Consider the following 25,118-nt stretch of genomic DNA (forward strand, 5'->3'; position numbering starts at 1 on the left):
GAGGAAGGAAGAAGGAAAGAAGAAAAAAGAAATAGAGACATTAAGAGTTCTGCAGGGAGCCCCTCCACTTCCTGAAGGAAAGAAATGTGGCCATGCTGGTTTAATGATAGAAAAGACGGTATTTTCCAAAGTGAGGTTCAGCTCCCTCACCTTCTGGCCTGGTCTTTTTCTGAAGAGTATGAATAGATAGCTCTGAGTCCCACGTACGCTCCTTATGGGTTCTGCCCTGACAACTCCAGCAATTTTATTTTCCAAAGGAACATGGAAAATGTTCCTGCTGAATCAGAAGAAAGGTTTCTGCAATGCTTGTGTGTGGCTGCAGCGAAAACAGTTCCACTGCCAAGCTGAATTAGCTCAGTGGTGCCTTTCTTTCCAGGCAAAGCCAAGCCATAACCACTTCTGCAAACTGCACGTAGATAAAAAACTCCACTAGATTAAGAAAACCGATCGTACCCCGTTACCTCGGACAACAGGTCCAGCCAGGGCCCGCAACACTTACAACGGGGACAGCGCAGGCTGGCCCACAAGAGCTGGAGAGACAGAAAATGTAGAGTCCGGCAAAGAGGAATAATAAAAAAAAATAAAAATAAAATAAAATCCCGTTTTCCAACCAGTTGGGTAATTCCCCCCAGCGGGGCCGGGGGGCGGCCGCGGGGCAGGGGGGGCGGCCGACGGCCCCTGGGCAGCCAACAATGGGCGGCCCCGCACCCACGGCCCCCAGCCCCGCACCCACGGGCCGCCTCACGCCCACCAGTCCCCCCGCACACCGCCTCCCGGGCTGCTCCTTCTACAGCCAGAGACATCGCGGACAGAAAGTCTGCCTGCCCTGGTAGCACCGCGGCCCTTCACACCCACCCACCCCACGGCAGCTTCTTTAAGAGGAAAATCACGCTGAAAACACTCCTAGTAAAAAAAAAAAAATCCACACACAAAAAACCCACACAACAACAAAAAAACCCAACAACAAACCCAAAACAAAACAAAAAAAAAACAACAAAAAAAACCCCCACGCACAACCAAAACCACCACCACCAAAAAAAAAAAAAAAAACCCCAACCCGAAACACATAAGAAAAAAAAAAAGAAAAATGGAAAAAAAAACCTCAAACCCTTCCTGCCCTGGCACAAAGCGCCCCAGGGCGGGCGCGGAGCCCCCCCCCCGGCAGCGCCCCCCGGCAGCCCCCGCACCGCGCCCGCAGCGAGCGCCCGGCCAGCGTCGCTCCGTGCAACCGCCCCATTACCTTCGTAGCACAGAATGCCAATATTGTTGTTCATCTTGTCCAAGTATTGGTAGTTCAACAGGTCCATCTTCATCAACAGCATTTATCGGGCTGGCAGAACAGACCGGCTGGCTCGCCTTGGCCCGGGTGGCGGCAGGAGGGGGCCCGGCGGCGGTGCCCGGCTGCCCGGCACACGGCCCAGCCTTCAGCTCCGCACAACAAAGCACCGCCGCGGCACGCCGGAGGGGTGCAAGCCCGCTCCCCCCTCCAGACTTCTGGAAACTAAAGTATACCGTGCCCTTCGAGACAAAGAAGACTGTCTAAAAACTTTTCTTTTTTTTCCAATTAAAACACACACGCGCACACACACACACACGAGGGGGGGGGGGGGGGCGGGGGAAAAAAAAAAAACCACGAAACAAGGGGAATTTCCTAGGACAAAGACACAGCAGTTGTGCTCACAGCCCGCTGCAAGTTCACTGCGCTGACATGCGGGCTATGCTTGGTATGACTCGTATGTAACCCAGCTTCCTCCGGCGCTCGGGGGAGGAGTGAGCATGCCCGGCGCCTCCCCGGGGCTCCGCGGGTGTCACGGATATTTGCCGCACAGCACCCGGCCCCAAACGCACCGAGCGCCGGCAAGGCGGAGGCGGGGGGGGGGAGCGGGGCGGCGGGGGCGGCGGGGCCGGGGCGGGGAGCGGCGCGGCGGCCCGGGAGGAAGCGGGGCCTCCTCCGGCCGGGCTGCGGGGCGCCACGGCTGGGCTGCACCCCCTGCTCAGCGTTCCTTCTTCCTCTGGAACGTTTACTTCCCATCCCAGCCTGGCCTCAGCCCTATCCCAGCACTGCTGCCGCGGAAAACAACGCTGCTTTACCGCAGCGGAACCCAGCGGCAGCTCTGCCCTCATAAAGGCAATTATATAAATATACGTATATAATATATATAATTATATATATTTATACATGCAATTATGCTTATATTTATATACCTCTATATAATGCAATTATATAAATATACATATATATAATATACAATATAACTATATATATTTATACATTCATATATGCTTATATTTATATATCTCTATTTATATATCACATATCTATATAAATATATAAAATAGCTCCAGTGGGTATACCTGTGCACAGGTGTATATTTATATATATAAACACAGGTACTGCGTACTCACACGCTGCCACAACTCGCTCATTACATGACGAGACTTGATTTTCCCAAGCCCTATCCACAGTGCAGTTCTGCCTGGCGGGTTTTTCACAGCTGCCCCAGCCCCAATGACACAGATGATGGAGGTTTTGACGGCAGCCGCTCTCATCTCAGGATGTGGTCTGCCCTTCTGCAGACCCAGCCCTGAGCACAAAGGCCCGAGCTGCTTACACAGATGTGTGTGACTCATCCTAAGAGGCAGAACATCTGTCCGGGTGTAAGCATGTGCTAGCCTAATGGGCATCGGTTTGCGTTTCCTGCAGCCCATCAGCACCTGAAGTCTAGTTTGATAGAAGAAGAGAAAGAAATACTGGGGAAGTTTGGTCCAAGACAAACAAAAAAAAGCTAATGGAGTCCCAGCCTTCCCTCTGCCTCCCTCTTTGGCCCAGAACATAGCCCATCCCTGCCTTTCTGGGACAGAGCGCTGCAATGGCACACGCAGGAGCAGCCGGGCAGCGAGCACCAGTAACAAACAGTCATTTCTACCTTGTGAACCTCTCCCCTCAGTTAGCAAAAGGGAAGGGACTGCATGACCGAGGCAATGAGGCAACCCACCCAGTGACATTTTGTCAAGGCATTTTGAAAAGCACTGCTCGAATACACTGGGTATTTCAGTAAGACCAGGTAATTTAGTTAAAATTTCCCGCTGATAAATAGGAATAAGGAATTTATCTCCAAGGAAGATTCCCTAGAAGCCAGATCAGGTTTCTCCTCCCTTCAGACAGAAGTCCCGTGCATTACCCACCCATGTGCTTCCATTGACGAACGTCCGCTAACGGTGCCGAACTCAATACAGTAGAAAACAAATTACCTGAAAAGCATTCTGTATTGCTGGGAAGCTGAAGGTTGGGAAGCCTTTTACTGATCATTTATAAGCAACAAGGGCACAGTCCTAATTGGAAGTGCTATTAATCTTTAAGACTTTAACATGGTGTAAAAACTTACGGGTACTTAATGCTGAAGTAACAGTACATTTCTTGGATGGTACTTAATATAAAGAGTGCAGTTGGTTTTTTGCCTCACAGGCTTTTTTTTTTTTTTTTTTTTTACCACAAACGTCTCCTGACCAAAGTAGCATGTGCTGTTTTCTAGAAAGAGAAGTGTTTCTAACACAGAAGAATATTATGGTTTTTAAACAGGGGGACTGGAAGTTTTACATAGCTGATCATGTTGTGCATACTGAAATTCAAAATATTTTAAACCAATGCTTCAGACTGAACCAGCTATTTAATAAAGGCATCAAGAGAAGTCTTAGCCCTTTAAGGTACAAACTGCAATAAAAATGCATACCTACAACATTAACAGGAGAGAGGCACATTTCTCTAGCATGAAATGCAAGTTTCTTATGTAAGTATGGCAAAGATTTTGGGGAAAACATTTCTGATATGTACAGGTTTTAATACAGAGAGCATCCCTGAATTTACACTAATACAACAACAATTTTATGGATACTTGGGAAGGATAAGAAGAGATAAGGATTTAATTTTTCTGATTTAAAATAATCTTTTTACAGGAACGCAGGTGATGAGGAATTAACAAAAGCAACATTCTGAACTTCTTTTGAGCAGTGGCCTACAAGAAAGGGTTTCGCATAGCATGTTAGCTACAGAAGGTCATTACAGTTCAAAGCCCCGTATGAATTCCCCTCTATATTCGAAGATACATATTTCTTCAAGTTGTTTGGAAAGGCAAAGTTGGGTATTGTCTACAAATCACTGACTGCTCAGTAGTGCCGTCCAGACACTAATAAAGAAGCTAAGTTGTCTTTATTAGACCAGTAGTCACAGGTTTTCAGACAGTAATGATCACTTGATTATGTGAATGGCTTTCAGCAGTAAGTACACACGATGATTTAACACTTGCCAAATGCTGCGTAATGAAGAACTTGCATGGTTCATATTAAATAAACTGGTACCAAACACTGGGAGCTTTATGAATTTCTAAATTAAAGCATCTATACTGAAAATAAAGCAATGCCTAGTGAAAGAAGCGGGGGGGGGGATATTATCAACTTAAGTTTTCTTTCAAAGAAAGTTCTCCTATGAATGGATTTTGGTTTTAGAATGCTTAAGATACACTTGACAGATCAACACATTCAAGTCCATCAGAGATTAACCTTAAACACTGACCCGGTCACTGTAAAGTACTCTGTCTGTGACAGCAAAGAATTCCCAACTGCTTGATTCAAACTGCTCATCGATCACTTCACCAGCTGGAGACACCTTCCACTGAACTGAGATTGGGAATCAATGTGTCAGCGGGTTAGACACAACATACACAGGAAAACAAGGTATTAACAGCACTCTAGGACCTTTGTTAGTTCATTCTGTTCTTCTACATCCTGACAGTCGCAAACACCATTATGTGCAGTATTATCTTTGCTTCATATTAGCTAGAGTACTTCCCCCAAGACTGCACCCACTTTTCCTCTGTAAGGCAGGTAAATTCCCGTATTTGGAAAGCAAACCCGCCGAACACCGGTACTTGTAACACAACAGCATCCCCTAGAGGCAACCGAAACCCGCCTGCACCTCCCCCAATCACTCTGGACTTCACATCGAACTATATTAGATATGATTCTAATTAACCCACATTGAAGGTGGGATGGTTCAACCTCTTACTGATCCTCTGATTCACTTTAATACGGGAAGCAAAAGCAGTTTCACACAAGAGTGTCTTACCACAGAAGTATTCTGAAGCAAGGAAAGCAAAAAAGCAGAAAAAAAACAACAAAAAAACAAAACACCAAACAAAAAAGGCAATTCTAATGAGCAGGTAAATCATTGTCAAAACCAGGAGGGTACATATGTATTCTGACAGCTAGTCTCTGCACCTGGGTGGAGTTTGACAAGATTTCTGTGCTGCTCTTTTACAGTTCTCACAATAAGAAAATACCAAGCCTCTCCCTCTGGCAGAACACGGTGGCGTGCCTACAAAGGCAGTGTGAAGCCACCCTGAGCTGCCGCCGTATGTCCGTCCGGTCAGATGGACCAATGTCCCTTTGCAGCTGGACCACGTCTGGGGCACTCTTGCGGCGCTTCTTTCAGCTTCTTTTTGTCTGAACAGAATCTGGTTTATGGGTGAGACCACTCTGTGAAGCAGACCAAAGAAGGGCAATCAGGAGATTCACTTTGAAAGCAAACATCTGCCCCAGCTGCAGCACTGGTGCAGATGTACCAACGGCTGACAAGAAGAACAGAGCATTTGTCAGGTTTAAAAAAAGCTTGAGAAAATTATCTTTTTGAAGAGTTACAGTGCCTATTATGAATGTAGTAGGTTGTGGCATCACTGGTTCCTAAATGCTACTAAAACTTTTCCACTATAAAAATATATAGTCCTGGCTTATTTGAGCAATACTAGGACCTAATATAAAAATAAATCCTTAAAATCCTTACTGGAATTTTCGTAGGAAAAAAATGGCAATTCCTTAATCTATCAAGTCCATAATATCTGTGTTTATGTGGGTTTTACAGCACTTAAACATATGAGCTGTTTTCAAGCAAGCTCCCTTGGGGCACTCCTGGCCTTCTCTGCTGTCCTCAACCCTGCCAGTCCTCTGCCTCTCTGCCACCATCCTCCCCTCGTCCCTCCTCACTCTCCCTGCTCCCACATCCCTCCTCACTCTCCCTGCTCCCACATCCCTCCTCACTCTCCCTGCTCCCACATCCCTCCTCACTCTCCCTGCTCCCACATCCCTCCTCACTCTCCCTGCTCCCACATCCCTCCTTACTCTCCCTGCTCCCACATCCCTCCTCACTCTCCCTGCTCCCACATCCCTCCTCACTCTCCCTGCTCCCACATCCCTCCTCACTCTCCCTGCTCCCACATCCCTCCTCACTCTCCCTGCTCCCACATCCCTCCTCACTCTCCCTGCTCCCACATCCCTCCTCACTCTCCCTGCTCCCACATCCCTCCTCACTCTCCCTGCTCCCATGCTGGCCGCTGCCTGAAGCGGGAGCACTGAAGAGCCTGAAAAAAGGCTTTGGTGCAGGTTTACTAGCTTGGTTTACACTTCATGCCACACATCTTTCAGTGGGGAAACGCACAACACCGGCCAAGAATCAACAGGGTAGAAGAACAACATGCAAGCCATTCACTTGGACACAACTGAAATTTCACCCTTAATGATCATCAGCAAATAGGAACTATTTCTACAGTGACCAATTTTGCAAGCGAGAGAAAAAACAGAGTCTTTCTAGGGGTGAGACACAATCTGACGTAAACGCCATACAGTATTGCTCAGTGTAATTCCATTTCCGAATGGACAAAACCAGCTGTTGCAGCTCCCGAGATCAGACAGGCATTTATGATAACACCGCTTACTAGCCGATAGCTCCATACGCTCCAAGAAGGAGGTGGAGCAATAAAGCAAGAATACTTAGATACAGGCTTTACCTTTTTTCTTTTAAAAGAAGAGCAAATTCTAGTTAGCAGCTGCTAGGTGGCGATGTGCCTGAAGGAAAAATACTGCTTTTCCTTTTCCACACACTCAACTGCAGAACTGCTGCACTTACCACCTCGATTTTTATTATTTCAGTTAGAATACATTTCACAGGAACAGCAAGATGGGGTGTTTGCTTTTAAATACATTCAAATATGATAAGGAAATATAGTTAAAGTGTATTAAGCACGCAGGAAGTTCAGATATGCGTGATAAGGAAAATTATATCTAAAGTTTCTTACAAGCAGTTATCTCAACAGCTGTGCCTCTGAGATCCACATAGCATAATCCATAACTAAACTCTTTGCTCAGTGAGTCAGGTACCGCAGAATGTACCAACTTCATACACTTTTTACAAAGCATTAAGTAATGACGACTGTACCAGTGAACAGGAGATACAAACACACACATCCTTCCAGATCACTATTTTAAAAAAATATAAAGCTACATTGCAAATAGATTAGATTTTAATCACATCAAACTACCTTCTCCCTTTTACAGTCTTAAAAAAAACCCCAAAACCAACAACAAAAGCCCCACCAGGCAGGTGGGCTAAAGCTAGCGCACGCCTTCTTGTTTTGCCTGTCCTTTACTAGCTAAAGGTTTCAAAAATATGCCAGACATTATAGAACACAAATGATGTTTTTGTTATTATCAGTGGAGTTCCCCGAGACTGAAATATTAAGATTTATACACAATATTAAGTTGTAGCAAAATAATTCGTACATTCTCTTTCATACTTGTCGTACCCCAACTTACTCAAGCCTGCTTAAAGACCAAACATAGTAACACCTAGTAAGGAAATCTGTTAATGAGTGCGAATGTGTGCTCAACTGCATCCGTACCCACGAACTGCTGGGAAACTCAGGTTATGGAGCTCTCTGTTCCCTGAAGCACCAAGCCAGCAGGCATCCTGGCTTCAGTTCCCTACTGGCCTAACAACAATAGAACTGCTAGGGAAACCAAAAACATGGTGATGCCCAAGGATACCAAATTGCAAGCTCTTTGATGACCCAGGAATGGACAGTAACGCCTTGTCTGGACTGGGAGCTGGATTATTATTTTTATTTTTCCATAAATGTTTAGCTGTACTGCAGTTCTTATTGCTTTTTTGAAGACACAGAGATTTTGAAAAAGCATATCACTGTGAATGTAAATAAAAAATTCAGATCACTTACTTGTAAATGTTTAGCAATTTAGAACCAGCTATTTCGTATCAGATCTAAAAACACTAAGACATTTAACTACTCAAAAAGCTTTTGGTTCATTAAAGCCTGTCCTCATCAGCAAGAGCCCTCTCCCTCCATTGTCACTCTGTCACCTCCAGAAAGTTATTTATCTCCTTCTCCAAACTCAGCTGCACCCTTCTATTGTACCATAGACCATTTACATGAGTAAGAGGACCGAAAAGATGGGGACAAAGGCAAGGGCACGGACGAGCCTTCACTGCTGCTCTCACTTCGTTTTGGTGGTTTGTTGGGGGTTTTTGGCAATAGCCACATTTAGCTCTCTGGGTCAAAATATAAAATGGGTGCAGAAGGTACTGTATGATGCCTCTGGCAGCAAATACTGCGCTGGCAGGTACTTCTTGTTTCCAGAAGGAAGCAGCTGGCAATTTAGGAAGCAGCCCACTTTGCTTCCATCAGTTGAATCACGCTGACCTGGACTTGAGCTGCGTCCTTTGATTACCTTCTGTTCTCTTACTGTGGCACAAAAGCCATAACTCCTGGTTGTTTCAAAGCATAAAGTCTTCTATAAAGCCTTTAAATGAATGGTGAGCAGGGACATGGGACATACAGTGTACACGTTCTGCTGATCCTTCTAAAACCAAATAACTATTTCACAATTGCCAAAGACTGCAGGGCAGCGCAGGCAGTGAACCAGGTGACCACTTCCAAGTTCTACGAGGTGAAATACAAACGAGAAAAGTGTACAATAGCACCTGATTTATCTTGACCTCATTCTTTGACTGCTTACTCAAACTGAACAGCAGGCTAGGAAAATCAGGTTTACCAAGAATACTTTTCATTTCTCAGTAGTACCTCACAATTCAGAATTTGCCAGTATTTTTCTCCTTTTAAGTCTCTTAAGCTGGGCTGAGAACACTTCAAAAATACAGCTAGAATATATAACAGATAAATCTAGTTAGTTTATCTAGGCTGAAAAATTGTTCCCGATAATCTTTCCTGTAATTTGCACGCACATTTAAATTTCTGAAGGGTTGATGATAGTCACAAACATAATTTATCTTGAACTACAAAGTCTCCAACACCATCAGCCTCCAGATGCAAACAGTGAAGTGTTAACTTTGCCATGCTCTAATATTGTGTTAACAGGGCAAAGAAAATACTATTTTTTTCTATATGAGAAATGAGAAGAAGAAAAAAGAAAAAAAGGAGAAAAAAAATAAAAAGTCCGTAAAGAAAAAAAAGTCAATTTAAGTCAGCTTGATGCGCAGGCATCTAAAATACTTTTTACTTAGAATAGTTAAGAGCCAGACCATGTTTAGAGGCTGGATTTCAAAATTACTGTGCATATCCTTCAGCTCTGGGAAGCAGCAAATCCAGTTTCAAGAAACCACTAATTACAGGGTTTAGAAATAAAGCAAAGAGCTCTCAGATCGCTAAAGTCCTTGAAAAGATTTCCCCTTTATAGCTAGCTGGGTGAGACATAAGATATGCTCACAGGGCCTCATTCAACTTAGATGTCAATGTATGTAAATCTACTGAAGTGTGCGGAGTTGACATTGCTTGCACAAAGACGGAGTTAGAGACTCTTACAGGCAACACAGGTAACAACCGTATAAATGAGAGCAAACCATGAAGCCCAATGCTATCTTGCTAAGAACCATGCAGTAAAATCAGTAACAGCTTTTGTTATAGAAAAATTAATTTTGGCTTTTAAACATTAAAGTAATTACTTATCCTAAACATTAGGACGAAAATGTTAATAAGTACTTATTACAGAACCCTATTATATAACTTGCAACCTACTACATTAAATTAAAATTAAATTTCATTCAAGTTCTAAGACTATTCTTTTCCAATGGGGGGTCTTGTTCTCTACTATATAAAAAAAACATCTGTCTTTAATAAATTATTTTACCCCACCAAAAAACAAACAACAAAAAACCAAAACCCAAAAAACCCCACCCAAATCAAACCAAACCAAACCCCTAAACACACAGTCACTTAACCCAAATTGCAGTGCTCACAAAAAAATCCAGCCACCCAGAGAACAGCACCTTTGCTGAAGATGCTGGTGGATCTATTGCCCTCTGTACAGAGTAGGAGATAACATGAAAAAAGACCACCACGATCTGCTCTCAAGGTATTGATTGCCCTTGCATTGTTTAGAGTAGCAATACAATACAGAATATGTTTAACTGTAGTAGTATTGCGTAACACAGATGGGGCACGTTAAAAATGGTATTAATACCACTAGCTACTACAGAGAATGCCCTCACTGTCCGTAAGTACAAATTCACAGGTCTCGGAAATAAAGAAGTAACACCCCCATCATCCCCTTAATAAGGGAAAACATTTCAAAAGTCGTCAGCCCTCCCTGTTCCAAAACACAAACACGAGCTTCAAAAGTCCATGCTCTCAAGCCTTGACAAGTACTGACAGCGAATGCTGTGACATGATAGCAAGCCAAACCCCTACTTTTTCCAATGGATCAAAGTTATCATTTCCAATTCTACAGGTACACAAGGTAAGGCATTCTTCCTTCCAGAAAGGCCATTTATAGTCTCAAAATCAAACCAAATTCTCCATCAAAACTATTTTTCAATGGAAACCGCTAGTCTTCTTACTGTGCTTTTGATTTTTTTCACCCCAAAAAAACAGAAACAAGAAGGTTTGAATATTTTTTCCACATTTTACATTCAAAAAGACACTTATTTTAATTGTTGCTAACTTCCAGCTTTCTGACAACACAGCAAAGTCTTGGGAATGATATTTACACGTATTTCACATCGCCCCCCCCCATCCCCGCCCAGCTGGCACTAGCCTTCTTTTCTTAGGGAACACAGTGGTCACCACGATCACTCACCAGCTTTAATAGAAGAGACCACTGCACAGCGTGGGAAGTGTAACAGCAACATGGGGCTTCCAAGCTACAGTGCTAAAGAGGGCATTTTAAAACCAAACGTTAGCTTCTGATTTACCATCAAGAAGTCAAAATTTCCATTTGATGAATGCTGCCCGTGCCACAGACTCTACTCAATGCTATGCGGAATCACAGACAAATGCTGTAGTAATGTGAGAGCGAACACTACCATGGCACAAAGCTTTGCCATTTTCAATCACTTGCTTGTTTTAATCGGGTTTTCAAGGAAAACATTTGTCACGCAACCATAGCTCCTGTCACACTCCTTACCCCAAAATTTGAAATAGCGAGCAAGTTTCAATCACATTTCAAAGACAGCCAGAGTCCTCAAAGGTAACTGCACTCCTGTGCTTTGCCAACAGGCAGGGAGAGGAGGCTGACCACAGTGAATGTCACCACTTGGGGAAGAGCCAGAAGAACATTCAGCTTGGTGGCAGCCAGCTGGATGTCACTGCCATAGCTCAGCTGCGGGTCAGCAGGAACACGCAGGCTTAACCCCAATTACGGAGGAGAACAGACAGAGCTATAGAGGAAAGGATCAGAATTACCAAATTTTTAACAACAACAAAGGACTTGGGCATGCAGACATATGGGCACGTCAGGTCTTTTCCCAAGACTCATACCCACCACCCCGTCAATTCCTGAAACTCAGTGCTTCCCAAACAAGACAAATACTCCACAATGTCCTCAACATTTCCTCAGCCTTTGAAAGTGTTTCCCATCTTAACATCCCCTCTCACTTGCCTACAGGCTTCTTTCTCTCCTTCCAGCAATCTCAACACCCTTACTGAAGGTATGTTCTCCACCTGCCCTAAATTCCACCCCGCACTAAGCACCGACTTTTCTCACGAGCCTCAACTTATCAGTCAGCCCAGAGCCTCCCATCCTCTCTCACACCACAACCTCGCAGCCCTTCCCGAAGCTAATACTTTGTAATCCAGGTCTTAAAATTCACTCCGACTTTTCACCTCTATCCCAGCTGCAGCTGCCAGGCTGCTCTAGCTCTGGTTACTCCCAACCCTGGACCAGCAGGACAGGCCTAAGCACACAAAATTCCAAAAGATACGTGATCATGGGGTGTCGATATCCTAGAATGAAATGGCAGATGACGCTTTCAGCTTTGTACCACCTTATCTCTCTCTGCCTTGGTCCTTTGCCTCTTGACCTTTTATTTCCTTTCTCCTGAGCTACAGGTCCTCTCAGCTACAGGAATAGGGACCCAAGATAAGCAATGTTGCCACTACTAATTCGGTAAGGTACCATCTTCTTCCCAAAGCGCTCATCAAAAGGCAGTCATCCAGGGGGTAGTGGAGTCTATGTACTCCTCCTTCAAGATAAGAGGGTAAAAAAGGTATTATTTCGTGACAGGACTGGTGGCTAAACAGAAAGGGGTTCTAATGGTCCGAGCATCTCCTTCTGACAGAGACTCCACTGGAGATAAAATTCCCCTACAGCTAAATCCCAGCTCCCAAGCAAGAAAAAAAAACCATCAGCTGTAGGAGGGTGGGCCGAGCTAACTACCATAAAGTCACATTATTGCCAAAAATTCTGGGCTCGTTGTTTCCAGAAGTTAGAGAAATTCAACTGTCATATGAAAATGACTGCTCAGGCTGGGTCAGGGCAATTAAATGAGGAGTCATATCATCGGTCTAAATTGCTGATTTGTTGGAACGATGATAAATGAAGAGACAAATAGACACAACATGCACCGACAAGCATTTAAACCATGCACGAAGGTATGACACTGTATCCTCAAAATCAAAGGCTCTCAGTTTGAAACCTTAATATTCAGCATAACTGTGTTTATGTCAGTCTTGGTAATCAGTCTAGAAGCATGACTCCAACCTGTGTGAGCAGCCCCGGCTAAACTGCTCTGAGAACTACATGGCACCAAAATGCACATGCACATACCAGAATGAAGGCTGGTTTTGCTAGTATTCTTTGCTGAGCTGGTTTTCTTTGGTTTTGTTTTAAAAGTAGCAGCAAAAAGGTTACAAAACATAACAAAACAAAATTCTAAAAATCCTGAGCTGGAGATGTTCTACTCTTTCCATTACATGTCTTGGGAAGCTGTTTTCAGGATAAATAATGTTACATATGATTTTTAACATACAAAAATGTTCAAAGAGTATCACAATGATTGTAAAAATAAAACACTCGCACGTTAAAAAACACCAGGAAAAGGTTTTTTTGGGGTAACACTGCTTTGCAATGCTTACACTGTTGTGTAACTGCACAATCACGTTTGATTCCCACAGGACATCACCTCATTTTGTGTAAAGAAAGATTTACTGGCTCTGGTCCCGAATAATGATTGAACTGAACCATATCAAAGAGGTGTCGTAAAGATTAATTAAAAGTTTATGAAGCATTTTGGCAGTACAGTGCTAAGTGCCATACAGAAACCTACAAGGAATTGAATAAGCCTGCCTGTTGAGCTCTGTTTGAATAGTGGGCAGAAAATAAAGTCTAGGCTCCACACTAAGCAATGTGGAAAAAAACCACTCAAAGATTAAATAGGCCTTTCAGTGGGCACCATCCCTCTCAGGAAACAAGACTAAGGCCTTCCATAAAAAATAGCTTCTGGTAGAGAGTGCTCTATACCATACATCTTTAACATAGAAGCTGAATTTAATCATCATCTTTAAGATTTCAGACTTCACCACAGTATTTCAGTACATATTATTTTCCTAACAGGGCAAGTTAAGAAGAAAAGAACCGCCCACCAGCACTATCCCCGCTACCCCCCAGAACTAGTTGGTACCCACAAGAATTACCAGTGAGGCTGAACTACTTATAGCTGCCAAACAGGCAAAATGCTTACCAGCCCCTTTCATCTTGTCCCCTTTTCAACTCATCGTCTCGCCCTCTCTGCCTGGGGTCTGACCTCTGATGCCAGGCTCGCTCCTCTCCCGCAGCTAGTCCTATTCTCCGACTCCCATGTTCATCTCCAATACTCTTCCACTAGTACCTACTTGTCCCAAACTCTTGCCCAACCAGTCCCAGTTCCCATATTCTCCTGCCAACATCCATTCCTGCCTTCCAAAACACACCCCCTCTGCTCTGACACCTCACCTTGGTCCGCTTTTCCCCCTTGCGGCCCCGGATCCCGCAGCGGAGGCGTTGGGTGCTGGAGACGTGGCCAAGCCAGGCAGCTCCTTCTGCGTGGCCAGGGCCTGGGCCAGCGCTGCAGCCCCGGCAGCCCCCCGCACCGTCAGCAGCAGCGCATTCAGTGCAGGCAGAAACGTTCAAAATGCAGGTGCTACCACCTCGGAGTTTCTTGGGAAACAGATCTTTACATGGGTAGCAGAAAGGATGCAAAGGTCAGGCTTCAGATCTCTCCTCCAGAACAGAAGGGCACCAGAATTAATGGGGTTTTTAAATACAGAGAAAATATTTCTCTTTTTCCTTATTATTCCCTATCTGAACCTATTTTTGAAAATGGGTAACTCATTCTGTGTGAAGTTACAGGAGATGTACATACATGTATATGTACACATACATGTGTACCGATAATGACTTCTAAAAACCAGGCTCACTATTCGTTATACCAGCATTGCTTCAGTTTATTAAAACAGAACTGATGTGAAATACATTCTCCCATGCGTGCTGTTGGCTTAATTAAAAATAAAGAAACAAGTAAGTAAAGCCTCAGCAATATACAGCTTAGTTCAAGAGAGCTGATGACCTATTTTCCTTTTGGGGGGGCATGCCTAATATTATTTATCACCACTTTATTTAAGCAGATAGTCCACTAAATCATTCCATGTTCTCAAAAGTATTTTAAAATACACTTTTGACAATGCTGCTCAGTGGAATAAGAACAAGAAATTTAGAAACTGTTTAAAACAAGAAGAATTCAAACTATTGTTCTTTTCCAATTTTTGATCTGCACATGCATAAATCAAATCCTTCATGAAACAACGTTAAGGTCCTGTATCAAAGAAAGCAAAGCAAATATCGCCCCCCCGCCAAAATTAATCCTACAGGCTACAGTGGGAGGAGATTAGTGAAACAATTCACTGCATCTCCTCTAAGTCAGAATGTATTTGTCACACCAAGTAATAAACCCCTGTGATGTCTATGCACATGTTGTAGCCTACAAAGAACAATGACAACTATTTGCAATTAAAAGACAAATGCAACAAAACCAGTCAACAGCCTCCGTTTCCCAGTAGTTCATCTCTTTGAGTCCTTCCTCTGATAGCCATTTTGCTTGTGGATTTAAATATCTAAGTGGTGAAGCTGTATCTGGAGAAAAAAGGCGACCCAAAACGTGAGGTCTCTACACAAAGACAAACTATGTTCCAGCTGTCCTCTGCCTAGCTGTGCAACCAGCCCCAGCTTCAACTCCCAACATGTTTTCCTTGGCTTGTATGTTGCTCTGCCAAAAGGACCTGACAGCGTGCACTTACCAAACCAGCTCGAGGGCAGGGCGAGAGCGCTCTTCTACAGCTGGAGAGAGCAGCTAAACCCTTCTCTACAGTGATATCACACACGCCTGCCCAAACTTGCCATCACATGCAATGCAAATCACAAGCTACATGGATGAATAACTAACAATTTAAACCTATGGCACAGGAGCTGAAGAGGATTTTCAAGTATTTCATATGCATGTCTTAAGAAAAGTCAAGTATTGCAGAGATACAACAGTGCTGGGCTGAACAGAACAAAATTCTGATGTGCCCAGAACAGTATTTAAGTCTCGTATTTCCAAATATGATAACAGACCATTTAAATAAGTGAAATAAGGAGACTTCACTACTGAAAAACTAGACCCTAGCAGTGACCTTGCCCCTTTTTTCCCCCATGTTCTTTATGTTGCAACTCCATAATATTGCAAAGTTTTGCAATACTGATGTTTTTCTTACTTAAAGCCCCATTTCTCCCAAGGGCATCTGAAGACATTGCACACAATTTATTTTTATTTTTTAAGCTTTCAATTCTAACAGATAAACAAAGACTCGTAAACTGTGTGACAATGCGAGTCCAAAAGCTCAAAACTAGAAAGCAGTGAAAACTTACTAACTGAACAATTCTGAAGGCCAATCTTGAAGGGCTAAAATGTCCGGGTTTGGCAGACACAAAAACTTTAATAACAGTGTAGATGGATAAATACTGTTACAACAATATGTTTTCTTCTTAAGGTGCCTCATTCATCAAATGCACTCAATCATTTAGGTATTTTGTGTCTTGGGACAAATTTGCTATCTTACACTCTCTCTGAAGTGAGATACTGAGACACCCATAACACCAAACTGAAGAAATTACTGTATGGAAATGATCATGACAGAGGTCCTAAGAGGGCATTTTCAGGTTACTTTCCACAAAGCGAAGGAAGAATGCAACTACACTAAACTGAAGCCACGCAATCAGTATTTTTCTTTTTAAATGTTTATTAAAAAGATTGATTTTCTAACATCTAACACAGATAAAATTTTAGAAATACTGCATGCGTAGAATTTCTATCTCCCAGGAACCCTGCAAAAATGAATATACTCAGTTTCCTCCTGGGGCAAGTGTCACACCTATAGCACAGCTGGAGAAATCAAGGCAGGAAGATGAGATTTACCTAAGGGCATAGAAGCTAGTCAGTTCCTGACTCTCTGCGCTGGGCCAAAGACCACACCTTGCTTTCATCCACTCTAGTAATTAAACGTGAAAGAATTCTTGGTCTGTATATTCTTTTCAGGCAGAACCTGTCTGACCTGTTAATTTACTGACAATGTATTTAATAAGTCCAAGCCAGCCAGCCAGTGAAGAAACTTTATTAAAGGAATCCTGGTATTACACATTTCTTGTAGAATGCCTACCTCTTTCTCCTTACTCCAGACCGTGTTCATTCTGCAAGCCACCCTCTTCAGTTTTGGATGACAGGGGATGTTAATAGTGCCAAATTGTTATTCTGAGGAGGGAATACCTTCTCTAAATATTGCCTACAAGAAGATCAAGACATTAACTCAGTCATCAGGAAACAAACAAATAAAATATACAACTGCATTATTCCTCTTAATGAAATGTATGAAAAGGAACTGGAAAATGGTAGAAATTAGAAATTCCCAGAAAGAATACTGGTGGAGTTCACATTCTCCCAGGGACCACGAGGGAGAAGATCTGATCTTCACACAGTTAAGCGCAGCATGCGTTTACCCTCTGCAAAGTCAACTAGATTCATAAAAGTGAGTGAAGGCAGCTAGTTCCTGCCTGTAAGTCCTGATCTGCAAGCCTTGCACTGCATCAACTAAAATGTTGCCGTGGACAGCCCTTGGGAAACTGGTTGAATTGTGTGTCTTCTAACACTCTTGGATTCTTCTTGTGAACCTCCACACATCTCAGTGAGCACAACGTGGTTCTTAACTTAAGCTAGAAAAAAGCAGTCTGACTTTATTCTCAGAAAGATGTCCCTTCACAGATTCTTTGCATTTAAATTGAGGTATGTCTGACTCTGGCAAGATGAAATACAAGAAAGCTAGTCAAAATGAAGACTCCATATCCCCATACATCATATTAATTAGAGTTTCACAATACTGTTCATGGGAATAGCATTGGCAAGATCACAGCCTTGGTAAAAAATCTGCAGTACAGATGATCCCAAGATCAAAGTTCACCTTGCAGACTTCTCATCAGCAGGATTCAGCTACAAAGGGAAACATACCATCAGAGTTATATCACATATTCATACCAACATAGCTCCCCACGTGTACATATCACTTCCTCAGGGAAAAGTACCTTCATGGGGTAGCCTGAAGAACACAAACAGCGTGCTGAAGCTGTGCCTGCCCATTTTCCTAAAGGATTAATCTTTCCAACTCAAAAGCCTGTAAGCGCTTCCCATTTTGTCAGACTGCAGCAGATATGCCACAAGTCACATTATCAATATCATAAAACAACAGACCAACCAAACTGCCAGGGTAAAACAGCAGACTAACACATTATTCCCTGTCAAAACTGCTCTCTGTTATTTCTATATAAATTTTATACCACCATGAAATTCCGTCTCTGACAAGCTATATATCGTCTCTACATTCCTCCATTTTTCTCTGAACACAAACATGTACACGCGAAACATGAATTTTCAACGTCCAGCATGATTTTCACGAACTAGCAGTCACACACTACTTGCACTGTGGTCACTATTCCCAGACCATTCTTACTTACTGATGGGCAGTAGTAGTTCATTTTTGTACACCACTTTTTCCTGAAGCTTAACAAATATTGAACACTCAAAGCTCTTACGGTTTCAGAGGAGTTGGTAACTGTCTATGATGACTGAAACTTCTCTGCAGTCAGACTAACACAAGAGATGGCCAGCGCGTTACAGAATCCTATTTGAGCAACACAGTTTTGGTGTTACAGGAGTTATGCTAATTTAGGCTTTAATCCGCACTCCCAGACAGGCCAACCAACTCAGGTTAAAGCCTATTTGATTTCAGTTTCCTTTGCTTGCTTGAAGGTGAAATTTGTGTCAGGAATGTGTGTGTAGTGAAGACAATCTCAAAGAAACCAATTAGCCACACCAGCCTGCACAGCAGTTGGCTGGGAATTAAATATCAGGAATGCTATCTGAGCAGTATCAGAGGTAATTATATATCCAATAATTTGCAAATGTTTGAGGAAAGAAATTATTATTTTAAAAAATTATACAGCTCATTTAACCGTGTTGCATAACAAACATTCAAAATAAATTCTGTATCTTTGAATGCCAGTGCAAGAACTTGTGTAATACTGTTTACCATAAACTCAGCAAGACAGTGATTCTAGATAGGAGAGCTCTAAGTGCAGAATGTCAGCAGATGACAGCGAGGCTGCCCAAATAAAATAAGCACATACAAAATCTAATAGAAACATCAAGTTCCTGTCCTCACACACTTACATGTATACCCCTCTAATGTGCCAACTAAAAAGTTTATTCCTGATCTCATTGGATTCAACTGCAGTAAGCCCTATGAAGGCTTGAAGCAATTAAAATGGTTGTATATTGATGTAGCCTGTCTTAACCATATGAGTAAACTCTGAACTGATACTACTTTGTCATCGTAAGGGTCCATAAGCAACAGTTCCACAATTTTTTTTGCATTGATTTCCAAGTAAAATTGATAGAACATCTGTACACAGCCTAAAACTGAGAACAAACTGGGAGGGGATATGGCACCAGTATCCAACCGTTTAAATAAATAAATTCTGATTGCTCTGCAGCTGTGGAGAACCCTGCCTGTCTCAATGTGCATGGTGGAAAGGAATCAGAAAAAAAATAACATCCTCAGCAGAAATGCTGACTTGGCCTCAGAGAATAAATCGCCAAAAACTACTCAGTAACATTGTTGGGAGGCAAGCATCTCCAACCCACGCCTGGGAAAGAAAAGCCTAACCGATACTTGTGCAAGGCAGCAATTCCTGCTACTTTCCACAGGAACAGCTTTTAATGAAGAAATACACTGATCTATCATGCAAACGGTGACTAACACTCGTTTGAAGTTTAGCCTAAAGCCTGTGGCCACTTGGACAACTCTCATTAAAAGCATGATTATGCTTTAGTTAAAGTTTTTCTGCACAGATGTAAGCGAAGTTAGGATTGACGTTCTAGTTATGTGTGCACTGCATACATGGTATAAAATGGCTTCAAGAAAACAGTGAGCTACCAGATCAAAACTATCAGTAGTCTGGCAATCTATAAACCAAGGAAATCAAAGCTGCTATATGAAATTCAGCAAAAACTGAACAGCCACCATGTTGCACTGTGTTAATTTTATCCCTCGTATTTGTCTAACATTGCACCAGTAAGGTTATTTATATCATAACAGATTCCATACCTACTTCACTGTATAGTGGCAAAACCAAACCCTACAGTCTGAAAAAAAACAGTTATCAGCTCAAATATGACTGTAGCAAATTTCAAGAAATACTGTTGCAGCTCTTAAAGGATATTTTTAGTCATCAATTCCTTTCTCTCCACCCCCCAACTTCCAGCTTAATTCTCTACAGAATTCTCTGTGCTTTTCCAGTTTTCTTCTTGTACATTTACTTCAGAATGACCTGGCTATTATGCCTTATAAAATATTTATATACCTAAACTCTTACGAATTACAAGCTAAAACAATTCACACCACTGCAAAGAAACCTAAATGCGCTAAGAATGTACTGACACAGGACAGCCTTATAATTCCTCCACCCTCATTTTACTACATCTCTCACCATATCTGTCACTCACTGCTAGCAATCTACCTTCAGAAGAGCAGCTATCAAGTTGCAGGGAGGTACCTTTCAGTCAAAGCTGATGACACAAACCTCTGGTCCACTGTTCTAGGGTACCTTCTCCACTGAAAAAAAAAACTTCAAATTATTTCTTGCTGTTTCAGCAAAATGCAGAAGAAACACTAAAAATAAAATAATTGGATAAAAACATTAAATATTTTAAATATTTAATTACATTAATACAATTAATTTCAGTGCAATTTCTTGAAATTAATGTCGGTTACTTCACAAATGACATTAAGTGGATTTCCTTACAACTATGCAAACCCCAAAAGCATAAGGACACCAACGCACATTGAACATTTAATTAAACAGTTAGCCCATGGATCCTAATTCCAACAGTACGTTGTACATTAATTTTCAGCTTGCAATCTATTACCCACATACACAAAGAACAAAAGAGTAACCACACAACATTGCTTCCATGATGGCAGGTAGAAAGAAAAGACAGACCTCAGAGAACACAGAGGGCTAATTCTGAAAAAGGATCTGATATGCTTATCACAAATACCAGAACTTATTTTCATGTTCTGCAGGGCACAAAACAATTGGCATAGGGATTATGAATGAATGCAGCGCGCTCACACATGCACACCTCATGTGAAGAATTATGCAAAAAATACCAACGTGCGTGCAGCCTTGCACATGCGGCTGCCTCCTGCAGCTGCCAGGACACAGGGTGAGCAGCAGTTTAGCTGGTGTCCAGCCTGGGACCCTAAGATATCCTGCTGGTGATTATATACATACGCTACAACACATGTCCCCAGTCCCTCTCAGGATCAAAACTTGTAAACTGTTTATCAATATTCACTAATTTTTCTGGATTTGCAACAATTTTTGTTCAGAAACAGCTGGCAGTGGCCCCTAAATATGAGCATTTGATCATTATTTTTCGATCATCATATCATCTCAGTCTGAATGCACAGGCATATTTGACTATCACACTTTTTACACAAATAGGAACCCTCTAAAAGCTGTTCCTGGGTCACAATAAACAACAAATCCTTTTTGTTCTGTTTCTTTTTTTTTTTTTTTTTTTTTAAAGGAATACAGGTGCGTAAATATTTTCCTCCATATGATTGTATTTAAACAGTGGCTTAGAGCAAAACCAAAACAAACCAAGAAATACAACACACCTCAAACCAAAATTCTACTCTCAGCGACACAAGCATAAATAAAGAATATCTACAGAAAGCTAATTAAATTTCAAACTATCAGGACCAATACTTTGACATTGCTAATCTAAGAAAAAAACCAGAAGAAATCATTACAACCTAGAGATTAGCATATACTCTTTCTGAATCTTCCAAATCTGCCACATCTTTTCATAAAACAATGATTAAGAAAATTATCAGAGAAGGTCTGAAGAAAAAAAGTAAACTTCTTTAAAATCTTACCAGTACCATTGGAAAGTATGTTCTCCTAGAACAGAGAATGACGCAAAGAGAAATGACGGGCTCAACAAACCGTCGGTGAACCGAGCATTCCTAGACAGCCCCCTCCTCTAACACCACACAGAAGTCCCAGTACTCCTCCAGCTCATGCCAGCTGCTGGACAGTCGGAAATCATTAATACAGGCTGGCCTTGTTAAAAGACATATGGGTAACTTTGGGAGAGAAACGGAGGAAACTGATGTTAATCAAAAGATAGCCTATTTGTTTTCACAGTCTAAAATAAAATTTGATACTGCACAAGGTTACAGATGGCTTCGCTCCTTACAGTGACAGCATGCAGAGATGCTTTTTAGTTGCTTTTTCAACCCCTTTTTAAATTGTTTGTAATCATTCTGTACAACCACACCAGAAAATAATTCACACAGTTTCCTGACACAGTTGTTTAGAAACACCATTTAGCAATCACCATGCTTAAAACAAAGCGTACAGTGCAGATTCATTCATTTTTGTTGTGTCAGGAAAACAGAACCTTGAGTTTTCCCAGAATTACATGTGGAATACTAAGCAAGTACCCAAGTCTGTCTACTAGCAGCGACCTTCACTGTGAGAGGATTCAAACAGAGAAACTGCAGTTCTGGGTTAGAGAGAAATAAAAAAAAACCCTTAAGATTATGGAGGGGAAACTATCTAAGAGAGAGAGCTCTCCAATGAAACATTATTTTTATTTTAAATTCCGGTTAGATACGTTCGCCTTTAAATGTTGAGACACAGCATTTTACTAGAATGCAGTAAAAAGCCAAGATTTCTTCTCCAATATGGGAGACAAAGAGAATCCAAAATTTCTTTAAAAGATAACACAGCTCTACTGGAGTTTTGGCACACCATGAAGTAACTCACATAATGATAAGACAAGTAACCAAGAAGGAAATGACACGTTAGTGACAAACTTATCCTTTTTTTGGACATTCAAGAATGAGTGGCTGGGTGAGCTATAGATACAAATGCAAAAGAAATTATTAAACTTATTCAGAAAAAGGTAAAATAGTTTTGGCAGAAAGGCACTTCTGACTATTTCTATTCTGGTAGAAATTCCAAGCAATTATCAAGGCATTGCATCGAGCATGGGCAACAACAATACTAAATACCCTGGTTAGAAGAAGCTGGCAACCATAGCGCTTGAAAGAAGGTAACAGCCAAAAATCAAGGCCACGTATTGCTGAATTCTCACAGGTAACATTAACAATCAGCAGCTGCAGCTTGCAACAGGTAATGAAAATCAGTAAGTAAATGAAACAGACGACTTTAAAAATATTCTCATTTATACCATAGCTTCTATTCTCATAAGAAAAAACAGGAATTCTACACCTACTGGAGAAATTAATTATGGGGTTTTTTTTGTAGTAACAGTCAAAGGAAAAGAAGTCACAAAGTAGCATCATTTGAATAAATATTTTCCATTTACTTCAAGGAACATGCAATTTCAGCCACAAAATTTCACCTTTCAGCTTTTGCTAACCGTCACAAAGTCTAGCGTAACTGCTAGGACATCTTGCCTTGCATTTCGGCCAGAAGACCTAGCCTGGACCTCTGCTCGTGAGCGGCACACACACATTCCCCCAGGCAGATCCCGCCAGTGTTACACTCTGCTGGAGATCACCTGAGGGATCACTACTCTGTTCCACCAGAAAGTCCATCTCTGCCACTCCATAAAGAACTCTGGACTTACCATACTCATCCTCTGCTGGCCCCTTAATCTCAATTTTCTTTCTAGTACAATACTGCATGCAAGGCAGCAAGGGCATATCTATCCTCTTTTAAAAGAAGTGACTCAAAATGACTGGTGTGCTACCAGGAAGTACAAATCTACTGTTATTAATAACTGAAATAGGTAAGGAGAGCAAGAGCATTAAGGGCACATGTTTGAACAGTTCAGTGATTGTTCGGAGTGAATAGCCAGAAGCAGTAGTGAAGACCTACATTTTTCTATTGTCACAGTCTTCTTCTCATTACTAATTAATATGTGGGTATGATTGAAAGCAGAAAGACAGTAGCATTAACGTGATTGAATTAAGGTCAGTGGAACAGCTCATAATACCACTATGTCCTGCTTCTGAGAAGTAAAAAGAAAAATAACTTAAAAATAGACCTCCCAGATTATCAAAAGATCACACAGACGTATGCATACAAATATCAATAGATCACCATAAAAAAAAAACCCCAACAGTCTAGCTAGGGAGATCTATACTGGAAGCACACAAGAACAAAGGCAGCTAAATAAGACCCAACTTATTATTTCTGCGTGACGCTGTAGTTGTCATGTGGGTGTTCCAATTTGTGTGCTCCTTCTCTACCTATAGTAGGATCTAAAGTTTTGGATGGAGAATTAGATGGAGAAACACAGTAATTTTTGCCTTTCCTGAATGCAATAGAGATCTTGAACCCTCCAGCAAAGCTGCTGGCTGAGAAACTGGTATTGTGCAGGATTATTTTACTTAATTACTATTTTAATAGTGGTGATTATATACTGAAATTTTGATACAGTAGATTGACAAAACTTATACACATATGCCAAATGACATTGTAAATTACATCACAGAATAAATACTCGTATTATTGAGCATCATAAGCAGAGCAGTAATTCACACACACATCCCTACTACACGTTCTTTCACATAATCCACAATCAATCTATGAAACAAAGTCACCAGATCCTTGCAGGAATCCCAACAGTTTCACCGTCCATATGACATCCCAGCAGTTACGCTGGACAGGCTAAACTGGCATACTTCAGGTGTGAGCCATCAAGTAACTGCTCATGGCTCAGAGAAAACTTCCCCTGAAATACCTACTACAGACTTTGGCCAGTCACAAGACGCATAATTCTGCTGTGGTTAAACAGATTTCATATTCTAACAGAGAAGCAGATTATGACTCCTCCTGAAAATACGCTATGATACAAATATTTCTAATTTTAAGACCCAACAGTTTCCTGCTGAGAGCTTACAACGTGCTGAAGCTTCATGCCGTTCTCCAGTCTTCCGAGGGGCAAATTGTTCTTGCCACTTCCATTTTCAAGAATGCGTTTTGATTCCATTCATTGACCAATCTTCTGTGGCCGTTTTTAGCATCACAAATATGCATACCATACATTTTGGGTGGAAATTCAATTCTGCATATTTTTCAATGTCTAGCACAGCCTATTGTAATACAAGTAAACATTACAAAATTACACTACTTGGAACTTCAATGATTCTGCCTTCAACTATTCGAACTACCAACACATTCTTATGATTCATAATCTTTGTCTTCTGACATTGTATTATCTTTTTAAAATATGCTCTGCCAGTTGTTACAAAAGTGGGTATCGTGAGATTTGGTTGAATAACTAAGGAAGTGAAAAAGAAATTCGTGAAATTTCATTCCTGACGTCAAACTACATTCCAGTTCTTAACTATGTTGGCATGCTCTGGGAAGCCAGG

General features: G+C 41.8%; 1 protein-coding gene across 5 annotated transcripts in view; it reads right to left on the minus strand.

Annotated features, from left to right (window-relative positions):
- Window positions 1-25,118, minus strand: part of VGLL4 (vestigial like family member 4) — a 92,012-nt gene that overhangs the window by 46,673 nt on the left and 20,221 nt on the right. The window contains exons 1-2 of one of the 5 annotated variants that reach the window (XM_037386233.1): window positions 1,241-1,315; window positions 462-530 (exon numbers count right to left, since the gene is read on the minus strand). The exons of 2 other annotated variants lie outside the window; for them this stretch is intronic. Coding sequence is in view for 2 of the 3 variants with exons in the window: in XM_037386231.1 (XP_037242128.1) it covers window positions 1,241-1,322 (82 nt within the window). In the remaining variant the exon portion in view is untranslated. Of the gene's footprint in view, window positions 1-461; window positions 531-1,240; window positions 1,786-25,118 lie in introns of those variants that run through there. 2 more of the 5 variants (XM_037386231.1, XM_037386229.1) reach the window with 2 other exon arrangements.

Source organism: Falco rusticolus, chromosome 4 (assembly GCF_015220075.1).
Source record: "Falco rusticolus isolate bFalRus1 chromosome 4, bFalRus1.pri, whole genome shotgun sequence".
NCBI lineage: Eukaryota > Metazoa > Chordata > Aves > Falconiformes > Falconidae > Falco > Falco rusticolus.